General features: G+C 42.0%; 1 protein-coding gene across 2 annotated transcripts in view; it reads left to right on the top strand.

Annotated features, from left to right (window-relative positions):
- negr1 (neuronal growth regulator 1) overlaps positions 1-19803 on the top strand; it is a 169641-nt gene extending 149838 nt beyond the window's left edge. For both annotated transcript variants that reach the window (XM_074635155.1, XM_074635156.1), the window contains one exon: positions 15999-19803. In XM_074635155.1, coding sequence (XP_074491256.1) covers positions 15999-16099 — 101 coding nt within the window. In that variant the 3' untranslated portion in view covers positions 16100-19803. The remainder of the gene's footprint in view (positions 1-15998) is intronic.
- Positions 19804-20423: the final 620 nt, after the last annotated feature.

The following is a 20423-nucleotide window of genomic DNA, read 5'->3' as shown; positions in this document are numbered from 1 at the left end:
CTTTACATTTGTTATTCCTAATACCATCTAGCACGGGGAGATCTTAGTGATGGTGGGTGGCTCCCAGTGGGCCTCCAGCCACAGATCTGCGTCCCAACATGAGGCAGCTAAAAAAGACTGGAAAGGGGCCCATGTGCCTTTCACCAGAACAGGAAGCAATCCTAGCACAGATCAGAATCCAAAAGCTATTCCCATCTTCCACGATTGTTCATTTGCTTTTATATATCTGGCACTAAATTTGAATTTTTGTGTCTTTTTGCTTTGTTTGTCGACATTTGACCGATTAATGTGGGTTTTTGAGACGACTAGCAACCCCCTTCTTTGTTCCAAATCAGACCAAACCAGACAAAAAGGGATTGATAAACCACCCAAAAATATACTTGGGTGGTTTATTAACCATCTAAGTATACACCCTTTTACAGCCATCGTCATGACAAAAATGTGTGCGCTTGTTGGCAATGGAAGTGGTGTTTTGCCCAGCTATCCAGATGAGTTCGCAAGCTTTAAACATTGGATTAAAACGGTTACCAACATCAACATGTCTGGTTGACGCGTGTTCGATTGTGAGAATCGATATTCCAACCTCGTCATTTCTAGCTGGTGTAAGGTTACACTCTTGGTTTCTCCCAACAAATACATGTATACAGTATGTCTGGCTGCTGAATATAGAGTGCTCTAGAGATAACGTATTTTTGCAGGCAATCCAGAAAGTGAGCATCCCCCATGGTTTCCTCGACAAAAAGCCAATGGGATTTTTCCATTTGGTTTTGGATTATTGCAGAAAATAAGATCTCCGGCAAACAAACGTTTATGATACTTACACATTTTGTCCAGCTAGATAATCTTCACAAATAAACCTGGACCTGGAAAGTCAATTTGTTTGGGTTGCATTCACGGGCTTTGGTGGTCAATGGCCATACTTCCATTACCAAACTGTACACTTAGTACTGTAAAAGGGTCTATATGTATATATTCAGTCAATGAATTAAACAACAAGCATGCCTCCATAGAGTGTTGCAACATGTACTATTTTATGGGGGGGAAATAGTGTTATTGTTGATGAATAAGTCTGGTTACATTCTATTTAATTTGTCAACAAATTCCATGTAAAGACCAAAACCAACAATACATTGATCACTAAAAAGTATTGTCTGTGTATCTAAAAGCTGATATATCATATTCCTCTGTGCCATAGAGCTCCATTGTTTGTTCAAAAAACGATTAAAAACACATTAATGAGCCAAATTGGTGCACTGCAGTGAACGTGGGCACTGCAGTTTATTTTGAGTCAATCCCACACATAGATATAACACACCATGCTGGTGCCATAAATAATCACCCAGAGACCCAAATGTGTTTACTCCTTTTTGAGTAAAGTTTGCTAAAAAACTACATTGAGGAAATTATTTTATCCATTTTCAAAAACAAAACAATTTATTTTTTAGCCATTCGTAAGATTTTGGTCTTTTCATGGGATTTGTTGACAATAATATAAAATATCGCCACCCATATCCTAGCCGTAGAGGCAGAAGACTTCTAGACGTGCTGTATGCAGGTCTCCAGATTGAGTAATGCTGGCTTTATTGTGAAAAATTATTCAATTATAATGTACATGTAGCTGTACACTGTTGGACTGAAGCGAGACAGTTGTCAGGAATCATATAAGGAGAGCAAGTTGAAATTAATGGTTACATGTTGACTTACACAATCTGTGGTCGAACTCTCGCTGTTGCTTTAGCAAGTCTGCAATTAAATCTAGGAAAGTGTTTTTTTTAAAGAGTGAATATGTTATTGTTTTGACATTGTATGTCTAGGTTATGTGGAAATGATGTGTTTCAGTATGTGTTGCTTGGATACAATAACATAGTTACTTGGAAATAGTGTTTTAACAATAGAAGTGATCAGAAAGTACAGATTTAGTTAACTATTAATTGCTGGTGTAACTTTGATCATTATTTTCTCGACAGATGGCATTAGCCTCCTTTTATATGGCTAGTCTGTGACCCTTTACATTCTGCCATAATTGCCTTTAATAGTATGAATGCAATATAATTGAACTGACATTTCCGGTACTCACGTTCACTGTCACGAGAGCAGTGAGTCAACTTGATGATTAATACTGTATGTAAATGGGAATCCATCTGCTCTGTTTCCAGCTACAAAGGGAGATGTGTGCACTGCATGAAAAGTAGGATTTTTGTCAGAAAGCACTGCAGCACTGTAAATTGCCGCCGAAGTGCAGGTTAACAACTGTTCACAGGAATTTGTAGGCAGGACAGTAAACTACCAGGAACTGCCAGGAATTGATGTGGACTTTTAATTTCTGTCAGTTTTACGAGCTTGAGATGGTTGGCAGTACAGCCGCTAGTCCAGTGGAGGCTTTCACCTGTAAATAAAAATGCTGTGAGCTACAAATGCAAATCAGGATAGCGGGGGGGTTTTGACCTTTTTCTAAAAGGTAAAAGCTCCATTTTAAGAAAATCTCATTTAGACACCGGGGGCGTTTTTTTGCATGATTAATTTGCACGTCAATATATTTTTTTCAAACTGTTGTTTTAGTACTTTCACAGAGAACGTGAATATTGTCCGGCGAAAAAGCGACTTTTTGTGAATAAATAAAAGCACTTTTTTTTTTTTTTTGGAATGAGGTTGATTTTTCTGAGCAAGTAAAGGCATCAACCAATAACGTTGTGCGGAACGTGTTCAGTTGCGCCTATTTTTATGAAACAGCAACACAGAGGCTCCCTAGTCCGAACCAAGACGGCAAACTTTATTGCTCCTTTCAACTTTGACAAAGGCAGCGCTGACCAGATCCACTCCTTCCGTTCTCACCTTTCACAATAAAAGCCCTAGACATATTAACAAAATCAATGTTCCTAGAGTGCCTTATCTGAGTTATGTTCATGTCTCTATTATTTAGTATATACACTTTTATTTTATGTTCGGCAATTTTTATTTTATCTAATTGAAAAATGGCCCTTTCCTGAAATAGTATAATTATAGACTCGTAAATTGTAGCTTGATTAATTACCTTGTATGCCACTAGCAATGGTCAATAATGTTATTAAATAAAAGTTACACAAAAACAGTACACTTTATTTCAACAATACTTTCCAATCAGTCAGTCACTTGTGTCAACTCCTGAATGCTGTGAGTGGGCTGTCTCACAAGATGACTCAGTTATGTGCAGAACCTGGCAGGAATACTGGGACTTAAGTGACACGGAAAGACATCTTTACAGTATTAAAAGACATGTAGGCGTTGGTGGAATACAGAGCGGGAGCCCACGGGAAGAGATGGTCATTACTCTTCTGAGAAAAGGAAATACAGGATTAAATCAAACACTCCACAGAATCGGCAAGCACCTTACTGGACTATACATTGCAACAGATATGATGAAGAAGGAAGGGAATTAATATCAGGACTGATTGATGAAAAAACATGGACTATAGAGACCAATACCATTTCTTGTACCAGGCTGTAAACATATTTAATTGTGCTGTAAAGTTGGGCATTTTAACATGGGGGTCTATGGGGATTCACTCACTTTTGGAGCCAGCCTCGACTGCAGTGTTTGGCACCGCGTTGGCTTCATTTCTCAGCACCTGAGGTTGCCGCTTGTGAAAAACACAATGTTACGTTGGGAAATCTGCTCGGAAAGATATCATTGAAAGAACATAATCCTCTAATTAATTATTAAAAAGCAACAGGAATAATAAAGATAATCTATTTGTTGTTGTTTTTGCTGCTCCATACTCCAGTCCAATAGGTGGAGTTAATGCACCTATAAGCTGGTTTGCCAACTGCCATTAAAACTAAAAAAGAAGAAGACTCAGTTCGTTTTGCTCCTGAAGTGAAACAACAACTGATGGCAGTGAACAGCAAATTGTTATCCATGGAAGAGCGGGTGGCTGTTTTGGAAACCAAAGTAAACGGCGACCCCAGTGTGGAGGCGATTAAGAGGAAAGGACGGGCTTTACCAGACGTATTGATATTTGCTGCTCCTGGTACCCAGCTGAGTTGAACCAAGGGTCAATCCACCGGTCCAATTTGTCGGTAAACGCAGACTTATTCCCCTCAGTGATTCCAGTCAATAATGTTTGACCTCATGTGAAAAACTGGAACACAAAGGGACGGAGAGAGAGTGGTACTCACAGACTTGGGAGCTGCAGTCACCGAGCGCAGTCCCACATCAAAGGGAAAGAGCATGTGTCACCGTCATCAGTTCTGATATTTATGCAACCATGAACGTTGCATATCGATAGTGTCAGTGTGACAGGGAGGATAAGCCTGCAGAGGAAAGGCTAAAGTGGATTTAGAGTGAGGGGAGGGGGGGTGTATGTGGAGGAGCAGATAAGAGTTAAGGGCTTTTTTTTAGGATCTGACACATTTCAGTGTGAGGTGATATCGTCTGCCTTTTATTCATACAACCCTTACATCCCAGTCGTTCATTGTCATTGCACAGAGTGCACACAACTCAGCACTTCCAAATAGCAGTCTAAAGCCTGGAACGCACTCAAATTGGATGTGCATCACACTTAACTTTCAAATGCACCCATTGTTTTTATTTGGCAGCATTTCGTGGTGCATCAGACCACCTTGAAATGTCGACGCTTAAACTGTTTTGATTTCCTGACGCATTTAAAAAGCAGCCAGACCTGTGCGGATGGGCCTATAGCCACACTTTTTTTTTTTGGTATTGCCTAAGCAGTACATTAGTACAGGTACGAATGTACTTTACTTGAGTATTTCCATTTTATGGTACTGAATACTTCTACACCACAACATTTTTGAGGGAAATATTGTACTTTTTATTCCACTACATTTATCTGACAGCTATAGTTCCCAGTTACTTTTCATTTAGATAAAGAGTTTAGAGAATACAGTTCATTTTTACAGATTAAACCAGTGACTCCCATTCCCTTTGGCTTAACCCTTCTCAAAAAGGTAGTGTCTGGTGTAGATTAAACTACCAAACAGAACTGTAGGTTACATTGTTAAAATCAGATCCACCTCTATCATTTACAACATTAAAACGCTGCTTACATCTTAATGCATCTATCATCCATCAATCTGCATAAGTACCTTTACTTTTGATACTTTAAGCAAATGTTTCCAAAAATACCTATAAAAAACATCATCTTCCATCACTGCCTAAAGGCCTTTACACACTGGGGAAAAAAATTTAATCGCACGTCAATATATATTTTTTCGAATTGTTATTTTTGTCATGAGCACTTTCTCACAGAACACAAATATTACATGGCGAAAAAGCGGCGTGATTTTTTTTCATAACGATGTCGATTTTTCTGAGCTTTTTGCACCGCGAATAAAGGCATCAACCGATCACATTGTACGGAACGGACATATTCAATACGTACACAACACGGAGTTTCTGTAGTCCAAATCAAAACGGCAAACTTTATTACTCCTGTCAACCTTGACAAAGGCAGCGCAGACCAGATCCACTCCTTCTGTTCTTACCTTTCAAAATAAAAGCCCTAGACATATACACTGCGTAAGTGTTTACCAGAGGCAAATTTAATCAGAGCATTTCGTTAAAAGGAAACTAAAATAGCTTACAGTTGTTTAGGCTTTACAACAATTTACCTCAGACAGACTGCCAGACGTTGCTCTGGGTCAATAGGATCCAGATTTTGGCCTCTGCCTGCACGATTCTGTTCAAACCTTTTATTGAAAAAGTGTTGCAACTGCAAAATATTTGCAGGCGAGTATTTCGCATTTTCATGTGATTTATTCGTCACGCCCCCGGTGGGTAAAGGCCTAAAGCACATACACTACATTTCTTGTGCTGTTTGTAGGACTGTATAAAGAAGGCCTATCCATCGTAATGTAAATCAGAACTTCAGTAAGCCAGATCCTTCGTGTTTCATTCCTCCCGTTTGCAGTGATCCCACTAAAATATCAAGACGAAGAGCATCAATCTGACACACGTCAATTTCACTCTTAATTTCTGCCTTAAACCTGCAGTAGGCAGATTATTTTTGGCATCATCGGGCAAAAATTCATATTGTAATTCAAATGTTCTGAGAGAAAATTTTACTTCTGCACCTCCTTATGGCACTGTTTTTAGGCTATAAAAAATCTACTTTGGCCAATCACAGGTCATTTCAGAGAGAGTGTTCCTATTTGCTGTGCTCTCGCTGGTGGGCGTTGCTTGGTATTTCCTCAACTGATCTCAACATGGCTACAAACCTTCTCATTTTACAGCTAAACAGTACACTCCAAGATGAGAAATAGGAATTGCAGTAGAATATTGATTCATATTTGATCAGCCCTGCCTAGTTTGATCGTTTGATTGGAGTTTATGAGTGATTGACAGCTGCTCAGAGACGGCAAGGCTCCAGCTCGGCTCTGATTGGTTGTTTTCCTCCGGTCTGTGAAATCTTGTAGATGCCATTAGGAGCGCCGGAGGACACCGGAGGCACATGATTTTTTTCAGATTGCCTGTCTCATGCACTATACTGTCAGGATATAGTGACTTTTTTAAATCATATTTGCTCCATTTCAACCCACTACAGCTTTAAATACATTATCCAGATTAACTGCATCTGACATTAGTGACTTAGTTTTTAGCCTTTTTAGTGCAGCCCATCTTTAGTGCAGGACAGCAGACAGAGGCTATTAAGAATTAATTAACAGCACCACAATTAGTTTTCTAGTCTCAGTACAAAAAAAGGATTCATTCTCATTCCAGACTGCAATCTCCCAAAGCTACATGCGACATGAGGGTCATTTAAGTGGCATTAGCACCTTTTTGTGTTTTGTTTAGTTCTGTTTTAAATTGTCCACGCAGCTGCAGCGCACATTGTTGCAGGAGATGCTGGACGGTTGTGAATGTTTCTATCCAGGCCTGAGACCTTGAAATGTTAACCACTTAACAGATTCCCAGTGTGTGAGAAAGGAAGGGTATTCACACACACATAGATCAGACTGAGTTTGGTATTGTGTGTGTTAGAGAGAGGCGGTCCCTGACCTGTACAGTCTCCAACTGCTGTATAAAATAGTGTGAATAAATGGTGCTCACTTCAGGACTCTATAGCTTTTATCTGAACCTCCCGCAGGCAGCCAGCAACAAGGTGCGGAGTAGCGACTGGAGTGCATTCACTGCCTCGGGTTCTGTCTTGGCGTAATAAAGGAATATTTCATGTGTGACACTCACACAGCCTATGGGCGTACACTATCCAAAGCAGACTTTGAGCTAGAAATAATTAACGTAAACATATGGCATGTGCCTCCATTGAATTGTGCCTCGCCTCCACGCCGCCTCGAGCCTTATGCAGCGCCTCGGCTAGAAATAATCCACTGCACATGCTAATCACTTGGCAATTGATTTGGCCCTTTTTGGTCCAACAATTTCTGTAAACCACTGAATTGATCTGAGAGAAATCAATTAACAGCTCAGGGTAGGTAAATATGAACAAAAAAATATGGATCGCTCTGTATACAGTATGACCATCTGAGCAAATTCCGGCTCGCAGCTCGTGTGCTCGTGCAGAAAATGCTCGGCGTGAGCAAATTCCACTCAGGTTCGACTAGCCCCAGGTGAGCTGTGATAACCAGGCAGTCTGCAGTGATAAAGTTATCTCATATCCATCAAGAAGAAAATGCACTTAACCCTCAACATTCAGGCCTGCTGTGTTATCAGCACCATAATGGAAATTGATAAAAGGGAGCTGTCTTATCATAATCCTACATACATAACAGCGAATTGCTATTTTAGGAGGCTAGAGGCGAAGGAGCCGGGCGGAACGGAAAGGGCAGGAAGGGGAGGGTTGCCTCCTGCTTGGAGATCAGATGCTATCGGGCCACATTGATGGAGCAGCTCATGGAGATGCAAGGAGCGTCGGTTTGTCGTAAGGCATTTCTCATAAACTGGCCAGACTGTCGCTGTCATCACACAGGCGCAGTAGCTAAGCAACGGCTGACTCAGCGAAATCCTTGGGCCCGCAGCAGGGCTCGCGCACAGAAATAAAACCCTGATAAGCATTAAAAAGTGAAAGAGAGAGACGAGTGCATTGGGAGCTATTAGAGATAGTGAGAGTGAGAGACCCAAATATGAGAGGGAGATTATTATAGAGACAGAGAGGGAGAGAAAGGGAAAGTGGGGCTGCATGAATTTGCTACATGCTGACTCCATTTGTTTGCGTCCCTGTGCATTTTATTAAGCCTCTAACATTAAACAGATTTAGCGGGAGCAGCCAAAGTCATGGAGTAATTATGCTTTTGGAAATGCTGTGATTAAAAACGCTCGCTTAAAGTATCAATCCACACTGTACTTTGTTTATTCTCAGAACGTGCTGATGTGGATTTACCCTCTAAATTTAGAAAGAGTAGAGAGAGAGAGCAAAAAAAAAAAAAACTACAAGGGAAAATTCATAAAACATTTGAAAAATGGAGATTTATCCATCAGGCGTGCATATAAAGTACATCATTTGCAAGCTCATTGATTTCCCGCATAAAGCACGTCCTTGAATTGATAGGTGCAATAAACATAGGTGTAGGTCACTCCGAATTTTTGGATGCCAGACTCATAACCTCACTATTCAGCTCAAATAAATACACCTTCTGTTTTAAGAAAGGAGCGAGGAAAGAGAGACTGCGAAAGTGAGAAGTCGATCAATAATGAAAAGGAACAGTATCTGTGCGGCGAATGGCCGTAAATGTCTTCTCTGTCGGGATTCCTTCCTCCAGCTCACGCTGTGCCGAGGGCTCTCTTATGTGTCCAGATACCCCACAGAGGCGTTGATTAAGTCAAGCTGAAGGCCAGAGCCTGCCTGCAATCGAGAGCTCCCGGCTCACTCAGTGAGCTATCAGGTGACCCGTCCCTCTCACGCATTCACTCTCCGCTTAGATACTGATGCCGAGAGGAGCTATTAGAGGCCCAAAAAGCATTCTGCTGGGCGTTGATAACCGGCAGGTACCAGGATATGGAGGGAAAAAGGGCAGGAGGGAGGGATGGAGCGAGGATATGGCAGTACTGGGAGGCGGAGGAGAGTAAATGATCTCTGAAGGCCATCTTATTAATGGAGGCTTTTCATTACTAGCACTAATGCAAACGATTGGTAGGGCTAATGAGCTCGAAGGTCCGCGCGAAACGAGGGCTCCGCGGAGCAGCAGTGTGTGATGATCATAGCGGGAGACGAAGGTGATGAGTTTTGAACATCATATCAGGTCATGATGAACATTTTGCTTGTACAAGAACAGGAGGAATAGAGAGAGAAAAAAAATGGATGAATGGGCTGATGGGTCGGCAAGTCAATTGTGCAGCAACTCAATATGGCAGGGCTGCTACAGGCAAGAGGGTGTACGGGATGAGCGGCGGAGGGGGATGAGCGTATTTCACTGTCAGTGGATTGAAGTGTGGTAAAGCGTGGAAAATGTCTTGATCGCGACGGCGTTGCGAGCATTTAAAAGACGACGGAGCGGCGGCACATTCTTTTGAAGGCGCGGCATCCCCTCATCAAATGTCACGAGCGTCGCATGATGTTCCATTTGTACTCTTTAACCGAACACCAGCGCAGTTTTCCACCCCGAAAAAAAACAAACTGCTTTTAGTTTGTGCTGTGTTAAAGACACCCTTGGTGGTTGCTGTGAACCTTGCATGTAGAGCAGTGGTCTCAAACTCAATTTACCTGGGGGCCGCTGGAGGCAGAGTCTGGGTGAGGCTGGGCCGCATCAGGTATTCCACAAAAAAAGCTTTGTTAAAAAAAAAACAATCTTCTCAAACATCATTATTAACAGTTCTTTAACTTGAATGGGTTCTTCTGAACATGAACGGTTCTTCTGAACACGAACTGTCCTGAACATGAATGGAACATTGAAGAACATGAACGGTTCTTCTGAACATGGCCTCTATTGCGTCTCCCACTTTTCCTGAAATTGTCTGTGCTCGTCACCAACCTTTCTCTTCACTGCAGGCTTTGAAAAAGACATGATTGGGGCTGTGTGACAAGATATATATTCATTCCACTTGGTGTCACTCCGCAATAAAGTTGTGCCTGCTGTGTTTGTGTTGCTCTGCAATTACACCACCAAACCGCTAGTTGGCGGCGGCGTCTCTATGAGTTTCCTTCTTCTTCTTCTTCTTCTTGTACTACAAACAGAAACTGAGCGGAGTTGGAGCTAATAACTGTTGAACCACAGAACTTTTACATTACTGGAACGCCGAAAAGAGAAAATATATCTGAGTGGATTTGTGTGAACAAACATTGAAAAGATGGAGGCAGAGAGAAGTAGAACTTTCTGTGGTTGTCCGGGGTCCAGCCGCTCAGCATCGCTGAGAGACTGGACCAATCACAGCTGTTGCGGTCTGCGTCGCCGGGACGTGTAGTTACATTTCTGGAGAGGTGCACGTCAGGCTACGGCGTCGATTCAACGCAGAAGTATAAATCAAGCTTTAATCAAGCTTATGCGATGTTACACGGGCGCCGCCACAGTTGTTGTGAAATGTTTCTCTGCTTGCATCAAGCCCGGCCGATTGCCCGTCCCCGGGAGCCATATACCCCACTGTGATTGGTAGGTTCGTTCAGCTCGGGCTCGCGCAACAAAGGGACCTTCAACGGCAAACTGCCATTCACATAAAACTCGCGGGCCGAGGGCGCCTGGTTAGCTCAGTTGGTAGAGCGGGCGCCCATGTAACAAGACTTGGTCCTGACCGCGGCGGCCCGGGTTCGAATCCGGCCTGTGGCCCTTTCCGCATCCACTCTCTCTCTCCCCCCTTTCCAAGACTCTATCCACTGTCCTGTCAATAAAAATGAAAAAATGCCCCCAAAAAAAACTTTATAAAAAACTTTATAAAAAAAAAAAAAATTTGCGGGCCGCACTAACATTAAACTTTCATATCAAGGTGGGGGCCACAAAATATCGTCTTGCGGGCCGCAATTGGCCCGCGGGCCGCGAGTTTGAGACCCCTGATGTAGAGGGATTTAGCCCGATTTACAGCGTGGTGTGTACAGGATCAGTTCTGGCTCAAGAGTGTCTCATGTGGGCTCTCCCTGGGGAGCTGCAGGGGGAGGACCCGAGGCCACTGATTGATGGTCAAGGACACTGAACCCCCTCCCCCACCCTCCTGCTCGGCGGAGCCCATCTCTGAAGCAATGTCCTCGGGGGGATTGGGATGCTGCCTGGCTGGCTGCCGTCTGCGCTGCCCCTCGTGACAGGATGCGACCAACTCGAGGGATGAATCATGCGCTAAATGACAAAATGAATGAAATGGAGACTTAATCCAACACATAAACAACAACAACAGATACCGTTCTGTTCCCTCTGGTTGTGGAACATGTATGAAAACTTCCAAGATTGATGATTTCTGAATGGAGCTCCAACCCAGCGTGTGTGACGGTTAGAGGGCTGACAAGAAGAAGAAGGGAAAAGGAGCTCACGCTACGTTCCAGTGAATTACGGTGCACAACACTCGAGATGGTACTCAAAACAAACCCCCGCGTTGAGTTGTCACTGTTGCATATTTCAGTATGATTCATTATCTGTGTCAACAGTGACCGAGGTCTAGGGCCTTAGCATTTGTTGTGCATATGATATGTGGGTGACAAAACTGCTGTCGATGGAGATTTGGATGGGAAGGGGGGAGGGAAAGGACGATGGAGAGAGAGTGTGTGGCTCGCTCGTACTATTTAAAGCTGATGGCTTCAGTCCAGAATCAGAGAGGAGAGAACCAGGGATTGTTATTTTCATATGACTCTGGCTATAGAGCTGGGGAGGCTTTAGTTTTTCATTTCAATTCGGTTGCAAAACAGTAATTGAAGCGTATCGCTTTCATCTCCACTTATCTCCTCCAGTCCTCTCCCTTTGGAGCGCTGCTTGTCTTCCCGGCGTTTGCGCATCTTGACACTGTTGGTTTCTCTATGATATATTGTCTGGGATTCTGGTACTTCATTGTAGCTCGCTGCTGATGTACATGGCAATTAAATTCAAACCCAAAAGGAGGTAGAGCTCAGTCAGTCTTCCTCTTCCTCTCTCTCTCTCCTGTCCGCTGCTGCAGCCTCGCTCTCACACCCCTTTCAATCATTGTCTTTTTTTTTTCTCCCGGCTCTCTCTTCCTTTGATTCCCCCCTTCTTCTCCCCCGTATCCGCCTTTCTTTTTACGCTCGCTTTCTGTCTGTCTGCCTCTTTCCCCTTCTCTCTACTCCCTTCATGTTAATAAGCAGAGTAATGGTGTTGCAGGCAGTTCCTGGTTGGGGAGTTAATTAAAATGGCAAGTTACAACCCACACAGTCAAAACAATGGAGGCCCCGTGCTTTTTCGCAGTGACACAGGGAGATATTAAACAAGCCCAAAATCAAACACTGTGAGGAGGCAGTAACGCAGACTATCCCCCAACCTCACTTAACACTTCCCCTCCTGAAGTACTGAGGGCTTTATTGTTACGCTCTCCAGCCCAGTCAACATTAGTCATATATAGCAGCGATCCAGTAATTACCTTCTGAGCTCCCTGAACTGCTGCACGAAAAAGTGTACAAGATATTAACGTGATTACTGCAGCATTTACCAGAGCCAGAAGCTACACTGACACTGATCAGATGAGGAGAAGAAGAAGGGAAACAGTGACATCTGCCTATTCCCCACCCACCACCACAAACACACAAACACACAAACACAACCCAAATGATTTCGCTAGCGTGGCTAGCACAATGCAGCGCACTCAGGCTCTGGCAACATTGGGCCGGCTGAGCAGGACAGGAGCAGTTGCTATGGTTACCATTTCTCGGCTCGCTCTCACAGCCCAGGAAAACTGTGTCATTATCCTGTACTTTGGATAGGAGAAGAGAGAGAGAGAGAGAGAGAGAGGAGGGATACAAAGAGTGAGAATGAGGTAGAAAGGGGAGACAAAGATAGAAAGGAGGAAGAGGAGGGGGGGATGCGGTTCACACAGGCCAGCCGTGCAACGAACACACACATCATCAAAATTTGCACCCATTTGTGCTCCTCTATTCACCACTTTTCCCTTTTTTTTTTCTCCATCCGTCAGCGGAGCTATAGTTTTCACTCTAATAGGTAAACAACTTCAGTGCCGACGAATAATGCTCGAAAATATCAGGTAAAAGCAGTGCTGTGTCAGGTGATAATGGCGTGCCTGTCTTTTTTTTCCCCCCTTTCCCTGGCATTTCCTGTGAAAATTGTCTCCCACAAAGCTATTATGTTGGTATAAAAAGATCAATCTCTGCATCATTGTATTTATTTTAACAACAGCCATATGCCACTCTAATGACAACCAGCGCGGGTTCTCATTGAATAAATACCCGGGCCACAATAATAGGAGCACAGTGGGGATAACAACAACTTCAAGAAAAAGGACTTTTTAGACCGTATATGTTCACGATTGCATCCGTGTGCGTGTGTTATTTTTGTTGTTTCGCTTTGCTCGGTGCGTTTGTGCAACGTGAGGTCCACATCAGAGGAGTTACATTGTGAACTAATTACATGGCTGTGTAAAGAGAGGCACCCTGCTGATATGGGCTGTGCACCACATGATTTCCCCTGGTAGAGCAGAGCTTGTTTGCACTGCCTCGCCTTGTGTGAGTGTGTGTGTGCAGGCATGCATGTGACCCGTACATTCAGGTATATGTGTGTGTGTGTGTGTGTGTGTGTGTGTGTGTGTGCGGAGGGAGAGCATGTTTTGTAACCTGTGAGGTGTGCTTTATTGAGCTACAAACTAAAAGAGTGTGTGTCCGTGTTGAGGAGGGAGGCAGAGTAGCCCCTCCAAATGAAAGGCTGCCCTCTCTGCCTCTCTGTCCGCCTGACGCAGCTCTCCAGAGAGACCTGTTCATATTACTGTGGCTGTCTGCTGGTCAGAGAAACACAAACAGCACAAAAACAAAGCCGCCCTCCCGACAGGAATGTGGAGAAAAAGACCTCGTGTCGCCCTCATTTATTCTCCTCTCTCTCTCCACTGATGGCTTTCTTTGTGCCTCTAATATGAAAGAGAGGAAAGAGTTTCGAAACTAGAAAAAGATGAGATGGAAGAAAAGTAGTTTAGAGAATCTGAAGTAACAAAAGTACATTTAATCAAGCACTGCACTACAATTTTTGAGGTAGTGGTTCATTTAATGTTGCTTCTTTTTGACTTGTCATTGTAGGAAAAGCACATAACAGGTGTCCCATAACGATGGCTCTGTGCTATTCAAGTGTTCCAGTGAGAGTATAGCGGTGAGCCAGCATGCACGACAGCAGGAACCTGAAATCAAAGCAGCGAAATGGAATTCAGCCATCATTAAATTCATTATTTACACCCGTGCTTTTCCCGCTGCGACAAGTCAAAATGTCTTCCGTGAAAAAGGTCTACTGTAGATCCTTTTTAGATTAAAGGCCTCGCACACCCATACAGGTGTGTTCAATTACTCATTAGACCTTTAGTCAGGTTGAATCTATGGACCAATAAGAATAATAACAGGGTAAGTTGTCTCGCCCCTTACAGTACAGCCGTAACAAAACGAGAATGAGAGAGCTGTCAATCAAGCCCTCAACATACTGTAGGTATAAACACCTGTATTAGTGGACTTTGAGTGTGTAGGGGCTTTGAAGATTTTACATTAAAAAAAAATAGATAATAAGCGTATTAGATACAATTCACTGTTTAAAGATTAAACCAGTGGTTCCTAATCTTGTTGGGCTTGTAACTCATTGCAGAAAAACTAGTGTCTACTGAGTTGTTAGCAGCAGTTCCACCAAAGAGTGATTTCCTCTCTTAACTTTCTCACAAGGTTTCAATAACTGTTTGATGGTCAAAGATGTAAAACTCTCAAAGTTTAGAGAATAATCCAAAAAATATTGTTGCAGAATTTAATTTTTTCTTCGTCTTTCCTACCCCAGCACCACCAATTGTGTTTATATAATTGCATCCAAAATGTTATCCATAATTATGTGTATATATATGCCTATATTTTGCCTATATTTTGATCATTATTTTTCTCTCTGTGAAGCACTTTGGTCAACATTTGTTGTTTTTAAATTTGCTTAACCTGACTTGACATGATGAAAGACGACCTATTATGCATTTTTGCTTTCCCTAGTGTGTTATATAGTTTTTTGTGCATGTTAGAGGTCTGCAAAGCTACAAAGCCCAAAGTCCGCACCAAAGGGAAACGCTGCTCCTGAACTGCCTGAAACACCTTGATTGAAGTCCTGCATTTTCCTCTGTAACGTGGTGATGTCACCAAGTAACACATTTGCATAGTACCTGTCTCGCGGCTAGTTTGGCACGCCCTGAAACAAAGCTACTTAGAGCGGAGCTGTAACGGAGTCCGAAGAGTTTGGTTCGGTTGACCAATCACAAAAGTTGGCCAGCTGACCAATCAGAGCAGACTAGGCTTTTTGGGAGGGCGGGACAAGAGCTCAAACAGAGCGTTTCAGACAGAGGGTGAAAAGAGGTGCTGCAATACAGCCGGTATGAGAAAAAATAAAGTGTTTTTTTCATACTTAAAGCATGCAAACATGTTCTAGTAGAAACCCAAAATACAATATGCAGCCGAAAATTTGTATAATAGGTCCTCTTTAAAGCTTGATATGATTATGACCATTTGGAGGGGCCCGACCCCCAGGTTGGGAACCACTGCACCTTATAAACTGTATATATAAACTACTTAAAACAAGCGTCACCTCAACCAGCTACAACAGTAGTATTCTGTTTATGCTTTGATACAATTTTTTTTTTACTTTAGTAGGATTTTAAGTGCAGTTTTTTTAATCTATTGCAGTATGTTTACATTGTAGTGTTGGTACTTGTATTTAAGTGCAGGATGTGAGAACTTCTTCCACCTCTGTTCAGCATATACAGCAGCAGCAGCAGTCTTATGAAGTGTGAGTTTCTCTTACAAAACGGAGGAACCGACTCCAAACAGCCGAAGTAGCACAGTAATTGCAGTTCATTTGGAAGCACCATACTAAGCTGACTGCGGGTTTTCAAAATGGTGAAAGCGCAATCACAACTAATCAGAGCTTCTCTTGTTTCCTGCCCACAGCGCCCAACACTGCACCCTATGGGAGCACAGGAAGCGCGCACGTCCCGCTGGCCTGCCAATACCTGGTCCTGGCTCTCTCCTCCTTCATCAGCGTGTACTAGCAGAGGCCAGTCCAGACACAATGACTGTCGAGAGCATTTATGAATCCTTTTTGACATTGCTGAAGGCTGGAGTCCAATCTGGTACAGTTTGTTGAAAAGCCGTGATGATGGGGAAAATAATCAGCGTTACTTTGTGTGGGGAAATTTTTCTTTTTATTTTCTTTGCTTTTTTTGGTGAAATTTCTGTCATGTAAATACTATGATGTTTTTTTTTTTATTATTATTATTATTATTATTTCCTCTCTTATTTTCTGATTGATTGTGAATCAGTGCTCACCCCCCCCCCCCCCCCCCCATCCCCCATCACCCCACCCCACCTCCAATCATATCAAAAAGCCCCCAAACTTCCCAAACAAGTTACTTTCATGCCTCTTTCTCTGGGAGGCGACGGCGCAAAATTGACATTTTCATCCGTTTTTGTACATGGCTAAAAAGAAGCAATTGTGCCAAGTCTCTCAGTACACAGAATTACCATACCAATGTTGTATTGAATGTATTATGGGTTGTTGAACAAAGGAAAGACATTTAGATTCCTAACAATACAAATTCTGAATATGGAGTGTGCTTAAAAAAGAAAAAAACAGAAAAAAAATCAAAAGAACATAAAGGCAGGGCTTTTTCAGGACCTGTATTGTCATGATTACTCAATAGATGGATGAACAGTGTTGAAGGTGTGCTTTGTTGTATTCTGAAATGGGTCCTTCAGTTACTATGCCTGCCTAACAGATTTGATCAGGCGGCCGTCAAAGTAGCAAAGTATACTGTATTGTATCTTTATATTTTAATATAGTGTAGGCTTTTGTTTTAAAGTGGGACCAGCTTTTCTCATTCGACCAAGAGCATTAACACAGTCCATGACTTTGTACAGTATGAAGGGAGGAACATCGTTGCCCTATGTTTACATTTTTCTTGAAAATATAAATAACCACAGTATATACTCCATATTTTTTTTTTTTCCTTTCAGAGAGTCCACATAACGTGAATGTCACAACAAACTGTTGCAGCTGAGAAGAAAAAGCAGAGCCCAAGCTTTTCTCAGCTCTTTGAAACGCGCCACCTCCAGTGGGCGTCTGAGCAGAGCGTCTTGCCTCTGAATTTGTTGTGTGCTCACTGATCATCGACTGGCTGGAAAACCCACAGCTGCACACTGTAGGTCGCTTGAAGTTTTTGGCTTCAACTTTTGGCATGATACTTAAATAATGGACTCTGGGAAAGCAGCATTCTGCAGCTCGGTACTTTATTCCCCTGTTTTTTTTTTTACAGATAATTCAATACTTAAATATAGTCTCTTTTATAGTAAATATATCTACTTCATTGCACCAGTAAACAAATAAAGGACATCCAGAGAGCCAGAGGTCATGTAACTTAAGATTTCTGGCAACATATATGATCTAAAAGAAAAAGTATAAATAATGCCGAGTTCACACTACACAACTTTAACCCTGATTTTCCATTTTTTGTTTTTGTTTTTGGAGCTCCCCGACAAAAGCCCCAGATTAAATCGGCGTTGCCTCGCCACTCGCACATTGCCGCTCGAGCGTCATGTGTGAACTGCTCAAAGACGCGAGCCAAGAGGTTCGCCGATGCCTCGCAGACACATTCCAGATATCTAGCATGCTAAATATCTGGACCTGTCGGGGACTCCGGCCTACAGCAAATGAGAAAGCGTAGTAAAGTTGTTGTTGCACCTAGAGGAATAAATAGTAAAAAAAGAGTGTGGAAACAGGCTATTTTTTAAACACCTGCCAACAACAACATCAGCAATGTGTCATTTACCGTGTGTTTCTCGCGTGTTTTCGTGACAAAACACAGTTTGGAGACCTCATCGGGGATTCCTCCCGGTGAAAGATCTTATAGTGTGTGACCCCCTGTCGCCAGTCAGTCATGTTGTGTGAAAACCACAACGACTAAAGACCATTAAAAACTCCCGATTACAACACAGGAAGTTGTGTAGTGTGAATAGTACAGCGATTGACGACTTTGAAAGTCGTGTAGTGTGAACTTGGCAAAAACCTGCTTTGCCTCCAAACTGAGTCCTTCTTATATTAATAATGAGCAACAGAACACAAAATAAAGCTCCATCGCTACAAACATGGCCTAAGGTGCTAACAGTTCCTCCGAGACGAGAGTCCATTTTATCCAAACAGCTGATCAGTGAATGTCCAGCGGAGAATACATTAAACCATGAGGTCGTTTAATAGGAGAAAATGTGGCTTTTTGTTCACTGAAATCAACCATATCAAGGCTCCAGAAAACAATTGTTATCGTAAAGGGTTTGCTTTTTCGACATGGCATATTCATCCTCAAGTATCTTCAATTCATGGTGTAAACAGAGATACTGTACTGTAATGCCTTAATAGTACCATAGACATCAAATTAACCTCCTTTAGAAGGACACTTCCAGAAGCTCTCAATAAGATACAACTCATTACTGCTTATCGAATGTTCATAAACCAGTAGCTGACTTATCTTTCTAATTAGGCATTATATTCAGTCAAAACTAAATTTCTCAACTTATGGCTCTTGCAGGTATTTTCAAATAAGCCAGTTGCAACTGATAAAAATGCAGTATTCGTCGTGCAGGTTGACATAATGTTCGCAGGTCTCGTTTGGATTTGGATCGTGTTATATTTTGCCCCCCGCGATCGAGGGACTAACAGTTCACGCAGTATTTTCACAGGAACTTGTAACTGCAAAACCCTATAGAGAAATAGCCATCGCAGTTAAAAGACTTAAAGCACAAACACTGTTATTACTTTTACGTTCTGTGGTGATTTGTTTTAAGGGTCTGCTAAACATTTTTTTTTATTTGATTTTATTGTTTGTACTGAAATTGTTATCAGCTTGTTTTACAAATTATGAAAATACTGCACCATATGATCTTGTTTAAATGTTAAGGTATAATGAAAATGGGTCAGAAGTATATTTATTCTCTTCCTTTATGAAAAACAATGTATAAAAAATTACATTTGAAACATGTAAAACTGGATATGTGACATTTATTTGAATGAGGCACAGTATGGCATAGTTTATAATGTTGTCGGGTTCATTTAGATGCCATGACTGTTGTTGATTTTTTGTCAGACGAGTACATTAAAAAGAACAATGTTTGCAATCAAATTACCTACTTTTTGAAACAGAGAGGGTGTGAACCAATATAACAGTATTATAGAACAGAGTCAATGTGTGTATATTTGGAGAAAATAGGATACCTTTTGATCTTTAGAGCCAGTGTGTAGTCATAGTTTTCACACACTTGCGTGTTTGACGATGTGCAGAGAGTATGGTTGTGCTGCATGTCAAAGTTAACCTGTGTTTTTGAGGTGGCCATTTTACAGATATTCATACTTTTTATGAATGGAAACCGTTTTTTTCCAACAACCTTTTGGTTCTTAAACCTGGTCTAAAAATACATACAGTACCTCCTTCAGACCAGCCGGCTATGTTTGTTTGTGATTTATTTGAATCGACTTTTTTGCTGATGAACTAAAAACTACTGCTGTTCAGAGTCAAGATGATTATTATTATTGTGGCACATTGGTGACAGTCTGGAGTTACGTTGGTTGCTTGTCCGAGCAGTCGAGACCATGCTAGTATTCATACATATGAAATGTACTGGATGTTGATTCTTTTTTGAATATTAACAAGTCCCTTTTATCGAATCACTATTATTTGCAATAAAAGTCTTCATGTTACAATATAAACCCACATCTGAGTTAATGAGCACTCAAAGGGGTTGTTGTTGTTATCAGATAGGATAAGGTTTGAGCCAGAGCGCGCCGTTTAGACAATGTCCTCCTTAAAATATAAACTGTCTTGTCACTACGTTCTCCCTGCAACCAGCTGTCCCCCTTAAAACCGATGCTGTTAGCGGGCTTCTCATTTTTAGATTTTATGAGCTGTATCAACATTTACTTTGTGGGTTAGTTCAACTACAAAATGAGGTGTTGGTTGTTACCAGTCAGGCTGTTCTCATACACCTCATACACCGTTTGTAGCTACAGTATATCTATGAAAAGTAATGCACTGTAATTCATATATATATACCACAAAATCATTTCTTATGTAATCCACACAATCGTGAAACAGGAAGTATAAAGAGCGACAAACACCATGTAGGGAGGAGGTCGGGTGGATGGGTAGGTCAAACAGCACTGGACTGTCGCCCAGGAGACCGGTGTTCATAGCCTGTGTGAAAACAGAAGTCAATGTTGATTTACACATAACTTCTTTACTTAAGTTATTTTCCTAAACCTGACTAAGTAGTAAAAATGAGGGACAACTTTTCAGTTATCATGCGAACTGTTGTATGAGGATACGTTGA

This window comes from Sebastes fasciatus, chromosome 5, assembly GCF_043250625.1.
Source record: "Sebastes fasciatus isolate fSebFas1 chromosome 5, fSebFas1.pri, whole genome shotgun sequence".
In the NCBI taxonomy this organism is placed as follows: Eukaryota; Metazoa; Chordata; class Actinopteri; order Perciformes; family Sebastidae; genus Sebastes; species Sebastes fasciatus.
This window is presented reverse-complemented; position numbering and strand designations above follow the sequence as displayed.